The sequence below is a fragment of the Pelophylax lessonae genome, assembly GCF_965119305.1.
Source record: "Pelophylax lessonae genome assembly, chromosome: 3".
Lineage (NCBI taxonomy): Eukaryota > Metazoa > Chordata > Amphibia > Anura > Ranidae > Pelophylax > Pelophylax lessonae.
In genome coordinates this window covers 56,685,607-56,693,897 of record NC_138770.1, presented here as the reverse complement: position 1 = coordinate 56,693,897, position 8,291 = coordinate 56,685,607, and the positions used below count along the sequence as shown (strand labels likewise).

General features: G+C 41.3%; 1 protein-coding gene across 5 annotated transcripts in view; it reads left to right on the top strand.

The window, feature by feature from the left end:
* NCOA1 (nuclear receptor coactivator 1) overlaps window positions 1-8,291 on the top strand; it is a 755,746-nt gene that overhangs the window by 725,316 nt on the left and 22,139 nt on the right. For all 5 annotated transcript variants that reach the window (XM_082251137.1, XM_082251140.1, XM_082251139.1 and 2 more), the window contains one exon: window positions 7,743-7,893. In XM_082251137.1, coding sequence (XP_082107263.1) covers window positions 7,743-7,893 — 151 coding nt within the window. The remainder of the gene's footprint in view (window positions 1-7,742; window positions 7,894-8,291) is intronic.

Below are 8,291 nucleotides of genomic sequence, written 5' to 3'. Positions count from 1 at the left end.
TATGTCAGTATCTCTATGGATATATACAGTATATAGGTAGGTCAGTATCTCTATGGATATATACAGTATATAGGTAGGTCAGTATCTCTATGGATATATACAGTATATAGGTATGTCAGTATCTCTATGGATATATGCAGTATATAGGTAGGTATGTCAGTATCTCTATGGATATATACAGTATATAGGTAGGTCAGTATCTCTATGGATATATACAGTATATAGGTAGGTCAGTATCTCTATGGATATATACAGTATATAGGTATGTCAGTATCTCTATGGATATATACAGTATATAGGTAGGTCAGTATCTCTATGGATATATACAGTATATAGGTATGTCAGTATCTCTATGGATATATACAGTATATAGGTATGTCAGTATCTCTATGGATATATACAGTATATAGGTAGGTCAGTATCTCTATGGATATATACAGTATATAGGTAGGTCAGTATCTCTATGGATATATACAGTATATAGGTAGGTCAGTATCTCTATGGATATATACAGTATATAGGTATGTCAGTATCTCTATGGATATATACAGTATATAGGTAAGTCAGTATCTCTATGGATGTATACAGTATATAGGTATGTCAGTATCTCTATGGATATATACAGTATATAGCTAGGTCAGTATCTCTATGGATATATACAGTATATAGGTATGTCAGTATCTCTATGGATATATACAGTATATAGGTATGTCAGTATCTCTATGGATATATACAGTATATAGGTAGGTCAGTATCTCTATGGATATATACAGTATATAGGTAGGTATGTCAGTATCTCTATGGATATATACAGTATATAGGTAGGTCAGTATCTCTATGGATATATACAGTATATAGGTAGGTCAGTATCTCTATGGATATATACAGTATATAGGTATGTCAGTATCTCTATGGATATATGCAGTATATAGGTAGGTATGTCAGTATCTCTATGGATATATACAGTATATAGGTAGGTCAGTATCTCTATGGATATATACAGTATATAGGTAGGTCAGTATCTCTATGGATATATACAGTATATAGGTATGTCAGTATCTCTATGGATATATACAGTATATAGGTAGGTCAGTATCTCTATGGATATATACAGTATATAGGTATGTCAGTATCTCTATGGATATATACAGTATATAGGTATGTCAGTATCTCTATGGATATATACAGTATATAGGTAGGTCAGTATCTCTATGGATATATACAGTATATAGGTAGGTCAGTATCTCTATGGATATATACAGTATATAGGTAGGTCAGTATCTCTATGGATATATACAGTATATAGGTATGTCAGTATCTCTATGGATATATACAGTATATAGGTAGGTCAGTATCTCTATGGATATATACAGTATATAGGTAGGTCAGTATTTCTATGGATATATACAGTATATAGGAATGTCAGTATCTCTATGGATATATACAGTATATAGGTATGTCAGTATCTCTATGGATATATACAGTATATAGGTAAGTCAGTATCTCTATGGATGTATACAGTATATAGGTATGTCAGTATCTCTATGGATATATACAGTATATAGCTAGGTCAGTATCTCTATGGATATATACAGTGTATAGGTATGTCAGTATCTCTATGGATATATACAGTATATAGGTATGTCAGTATCTCTATGGATATATACAGTATATAGGTAGGTCAGTATCTCTATGGATATATACAGTATATAGGTAGGTATGTCAGTATCTCTATGGATATATACAGTATATAGGTAGGTCAGTATCTCTATGGATATATACAGTATATAGGTAGGTCAGTATCTCTATGGATATATACAGTATATAGGTATGTCAGTATCTCTATGGATATATACAGTATATAGGTAGGTATGTCAGTATCTCTATGGATATATACAGTATATAGGTAGGTCAGTATCTCTATGGATATATACAGTATATAGGTAGGTCAGTATCTCTATGGATATATACAGTATATAGGTAGGTCAGTATCTCTATGGATATATACAGTGTATAGGAATGTCAGTATCTCTATGGATATATACAGTATATAGGTATGTCAGTATCTCTATGGATATATACAGTATATAGGTATGTCAGTATCTCTATGGATATATACAGTATATAGGTATGTCAGTATCTCTATGGATATATACAGTATATAGGTATGTCAGTATCTCTATGGATATATACAGTGTATAGGTATGTCAGTATCTCTATGGATATATACAGTGTATAGGTATGTCAGCATCTCTATGGATATATACAGTATATAGGTATGTCAGTATCTCTATGGATATATACAGTATATAGGAATGTCAGTATCTCTATGGATATATACAGTATATAGGTATGTCAGTATCTCTATGGATATATACAGTATATAGGTAAGTCAGTATCTCTATGGATGTATACAGTATATAGGTATGTCTGTATCTCTATGGATATATACAGTATATAGCTAGGTCAGTATCTCTATGGATATATACAGTGTATAGGTATGTCAGTATCTCTATGGATATATACAGTATATAGGTATGTCAGTATCTCTATGTATATATACAGTATATAGGTAGGTCAGTATCTCTATGGATATATACAGTATATAGGTATGTCAGTATCTCTATGGATATATACAGTATATAGGTATGTCAGTATCTCTATGGATATATACAGTATATAGGTATGTCAGTATCTCTATGGATATATACAGTATATAGGTATGTCAGTATCTCTATGGATATATACAGTATATAGGTAGGTCAGTATCTCTATGGATATATACAGTATATAGGTAGGTCAGTATCTCTATGGATATATACAGTAAGTAGGTAGGTCAGTATCTCTATGGATATATACAGTATATAGCTAGGTCAGTATCTCTATGGATATATACAGTATATAGGTATGTCAGTATCTCTATGGATATATACAGTATATAGGTAGGTCAGTATCTCTATGGATATATACAGTATATAGGTAGGTCAGTATCTCTATGGATATATACAGTATATAGGTATGTCAGTATCTCTATGGATATATACAGTATATAGGTATGTCAGTATCTCTATGGATATATACATGTGACTGTGCAGATTTGGTGTTGTAGGACGGTCACCTGGTCCCCCGGGTCCTCTGAGGACACCCAGTACAAACTCCGGCTCGGCGGGCCCGGCTATTTTTAGAAGGCATACGGCGGCCTTTTATTCTTTAGGGTCTGAGCTCCTTACAAAGCTTTGGGAAGTTTCTGAGAGTTTAGCACAGACCAATGGGAGGACATGTTCCCCTCCAGGGAGCGCGGAGCACTAATCCCCCTTTTTTAGGCGAGCCCCCGCTCCCCTTTGCTTGCTTTTCACAGGGAATCAAAGGCACCTGAGCTCCCCGGCATAATAGGATCACAGCAGAGCTGAGAATTCTTTTTTTGGCCTTCATCTTTCCCATAATCTGCTTATTCGCCTGCTGAGTCGGGGGAGTGACATCTAGTGGCTACTGGTGGGTTAGAGCGCATTCCATGAAACCGCAGGATTGTGTGTAGAATGTGTTTGTATTTTTGGGGAGGGGGGGGTTTCAGTGTCATGGCAATGGTTTACATCCACCATATGGATGGCCATAGAAAAACTGGCTGCTGACATTCTGCTTCCCTCCAGTAATCATATCCACTATGTTAGACTGACAGCACGCACGGAGGTCCCATCCTATCCTGTACAGTGGTCTAACGGAAGCCAGTATAAAGACATGATCAGGTACAGTATTTATACTAGGTGTATTAAAATATTCATTTATTTTTTTTTTAATGGTGGAAACATAACTATAAAAATAGATACTTTTTATATTTTGGCTGAAGTTCCAATTGAAGTGGAACTTTGCCCAGAAAATAAAAATCCATGAGCAGGAGGGTTTCTGTGTGCGGGAGTTGCATCATCTTAGGTTAGCCAATCAAGATGACCAAAGACGCCAAACAACAGCATGCCTTGGAACCGGGTAATAAATACTGGTGCATGCACATGTATGGGAGTTGCGTCATCCAAGGCAGACAATTAAGATGGGCAAAGACACCAAACCCAGCATGCCTCAGTACCTGGGGTAAATAAATTCTGATGCACATGCATAGGAGTTATGTCATCCCAGGCAGGACAATCAAGATGGCCAAAAGCGCCAAACCCCAGAAACTCCTCAATACTAGGGTGAAAAGCCCAGCCAGTCAAGGTGGAAGAGGATGCCAAACCCCAGTATGCCTCCGTATCGAGATGAATACATTCAGGTACACATTTTCTGGAGTTACATCATTTCAGGCCATATAATCAGGATGGCCAAAGACACCCAATCCGGCATGCCTTGGTACCGGGGGTGAAAAAAATACTGGTCCACGTGCATGGGAGTTGCATCATCCCAGGCAGGACAATCAAGATGGCCAAAGGCTCCAAACCCCAAAAATTCCTCTATACTAGGGTAAATAAATTCTAGTGCACATGTGCAAGAGTTACATTATACCAGGTCGGCCAGTCAAGGTGGCTGAAGATGCCAAACCCCAGTATGGGGGGTTATTGGAGTGAATACATTCAGGTACACATTTTCCGGAGTTACATCATTCCAAGCCATACAATCAAGATGGTCGAAGACACCCAATCTGGCATGCCTTGGTACCAGGGATGAATAAATACTGGTTCACATGTATGGGGGTTGCATTATCCTAGGCAGGACAATCAAGGTGGCCAAAGGCGCCAAAACTCCAGAAACTCATCAAAACTAGGATTAATAAATTCCGGTGTACGTGTGCAAGAGCTACATCATATTAGGCCAACCAATCAAGGTGGCTGAAGATGCCAAACCCTAGTATGCCTCGGTATCAAGGTGAATACATTTAGGTACACATTTTCTGGAGTTACGTCATTGCAGGCCATACAATCAAGATGGCCAAAGAAACCCAATCTGGCATGCTTCGGTACTGGGAGTGAATAAATTCTGGTGCACATGCATGGGAGTTACGTCATCCCAGGTAGGACAATCCAGATAGCCAAAAGCACCAAACCCCAGAAATTCCTTGATACTAGGGTGAACGAATTTCGGTGCAGATGTGCAGGAGTTACATCATACCAGGCCAATTAAGGTGGCTGAAGATGCCAAACCCCAGTATGCCTAGGTATTGGGGTGAATACATTCAGGTACACATTTTCTAGGGTTACGGCATTCCAATCAAGATGGCCGAAGACGCCCAATCTAGCATGCTGAGGGTCGAGGGTGAATAAATACTGGTTCACATGCATGGTAGTTGCATCACAAGGCTGGACAAGCAAAATGGCCAAAGGCTCCAAACCCCAGCATGTTGGGCAATATATACAATGCATTGGGGGTATCAAGAGGAGGCAGAGAGTGGGTGAAATTAAAGGAAGAAGGAGGTTTAGGGGATCCAGAGAGAAGAACCCTTTAGGGAGGGTATTGGAACCAAGATGGTATTGGCGGTAAGAATTTTCACCACAGCTGCCATGTCTTGGTATATTTTAGTTTGTTAACCTGACTTTAAATTTTCATGGATCATACCTCTCTCTGGTGATGTCCGTGGGTGTTTGCTTAGGAGTGCCATGGGGGGAATCTGGAAGGATTTTGGTACCTAGACGATTCAATATCATATAGGAAGCCCTCAGTCTATAAACCATGGGAACACAAAAAAAAAACGCAAAATGTATTAACAGGTAGCACATGTTGCTTTAAAAATTGGAATTTCCTTATGGAGCATGCTGAAAGAAGATGAGAACAGAGTGACAAGTTCATTACTGTGCTGCTGCTTCTTTCACGTTTCTATCACAGGCTGGGGGTGGGTCCAGAACAACCTGGGCTCAAAGGCCATGGGCTGAATGCCCACCAGACTGAGGGCATCCAGTGGCAGAAAAAAGTACTGCAGAGAAATCTCTAGATCAGGGGTCTTCAAACTATGGCCCTCCAGTTGTTCAGGAACTACAGTTCCCATCATGCCTTGTCATGTCTGTGAATGTCAGAGTTTTACAATGTCTCATGGGATGTGTAGTTCCACAACAGCTGGAGGGCCGTAGTTTGAGGATCCCTGCTCTAGATTGAAGGTGAATATTGAAGCAAAAGTTAGTTTTGCAGCACAAGCAGGGCTTTTTTTTTTTAGAAAATAGGTGCAGGAACTCTCCCTATTGGAGTTACCCCTTGTCTCCACCACTACCTACCTCCGAGCACCGTTCCTTGGTTCCACCCCCTACCCACCTCCCAGTACTGCCCCTTTTAGGGATTACAGAACCAAGTAATTTGTATTGAATTTGTTAATGATAACAAGAAAAGCAGTAAAATAGAACCCTTGCAGCCAGCAACAATAGACCCCCCAGTAACAATAGACCCCCAGCAGCAACAACAGATCTCCCCACAGCCAGCATCAATAGACCCTCCAGCAGCCAGCTACAATAGACTGCTCCCTCAACAGTAAATCCCTCCAGGTAGCAACTAACCCCCCCCCCCAGCAACATAAGACCCACCCCAGCAACAATAGATCCCCCACTAGCAAAAATATACCTCCCAGCAACAATAGGCCTACCTCCTGCAAAAATAGATTCCTTCCAGCAACAATAGATCCCCCAGTAGCCAGCATCCATAGACATTATACCACAACCCTGCACCCCTTGCCATCACATACATTCAGTACTGTAGGTGCCGGAACTGTGATTCCCCCTGAAAAAAAGTCCCGAGCACAAGTAACCACCCAGCTGTGCTGTAATGCATGGAGCATGCTGATAGGATAGCGTGCTGCTTCTCCTTTCACTGTCCAGTCACAGGCTATAAGTACTGATCTCCTGCAGAGAAAAATCAAGCCCCCCCCTCCCCCTGCCAGGTAGGGCTGTCCTGTGTGGCAGACCTGTGTAAATCTCAGGACTGGATGGGCAGAAATACAATATCTTTGGCAAGTATGGAAGGAGTTAAGCAGCGCGCTGTATCCAGCCTTGGTAGAGTCCCATTCGCAGTGTATTTTCGCTTCCAGCGCAGGCCTTGGCTCCCCACATCTGGTACTCATCTATCATTAAAAGGAGAAACATTTCAGCTCTCGGTTACTATGTGCTCCACGGATTCCCTATCAAAGCCACCTTGTGTTTTCCTGCCACATCGCAGTATTTTATTAGCCAAGCCGGTGCTGGCTGTAATTAGATTTTCATGGAGCCCGATACCTTCCCTATGCGCACACGGGAGCGAATAAACTGTGGGATGCGGGGGGACATTATGGGGGGGTCTGGGGCCCCTGGGTCAACTGTGACCTGTTTAAATTCTTTACATATGATGATTTCCATGCAACTTTAGAAACGGACTGACTAACGAAATTAACCCTTGCGGCAGAAGAAGGGGAGCATGTGAGGTCATATGAGGTCAGAACAGTCCTTCTACACCCCATTTTTTATATTTAAAACTCTGTACAACCTACTGATCCCATGATCATAGATTGATAATACTTTTTAGTGGAGGTTCTCTAAAATTTAAAAACTTTTCCAAGGGTTCTTCTATAGTTATAAGGTTGAGAAGGACTGCTTTAATGGTTTGATGCACAGTGCAGCGGGGTAAATGTAATGAGATGAGGGGTAAGGTCGCCCTACACACAATGTAATGAGTAGAGACAATGTATGCGTGAAACCAGGCCACTTCTCTTTATTTCACGTCACGGATTGGGTTCTGCTGCCCTCTGCCATGGCTGGCTGTGCCTCCAGCTCCTCTTATCTCTTCTGTTTTGTCTTCCTCTCTAGGATTGATGATTTTCTGTGTCCTCCCACCACCATGGAAGGACAGAATGATGAGAAGATCCTGCTGGAACAGCTCGTGTCCTTCCTCAGCGGCAAAGACGAGACAGAACTGGCCGAGCTAGACCGGGCCCTCGGGATTGACAAGCTGGTGCAGGTATGGAGGGCCTCTACGGCCTGGAGACGGGCCCTGTGGTAGGGATAGACCTTCAGCTTTGGAGGCCAGTGCGGCCGAGCATACAGTAATTGTTATGTCAGTTGACAAGACACAACCCAAGAGCACCTACAGATAGTTAACCAGTGGAGTCACACTAAATGTTAAAGCTGTTGTAAACCTAAAAAAAAAAAATACCCTGCAAGACAAAGGCATAATGAGCTAGTATGCATCGCATACTAGCTCATTATGAATTACTTACCTTAGAACGAAGCCCCGACACGGACCTCCGGACACCGCTGTGGGAGCTGACATGATCCCTCGGCGTCTCTTCCGGGTTCGGCCGCTCCGGCGCTGCGATTGGCCGGAGCCACGATGACGTCACTCCCGCGCACGCGGAG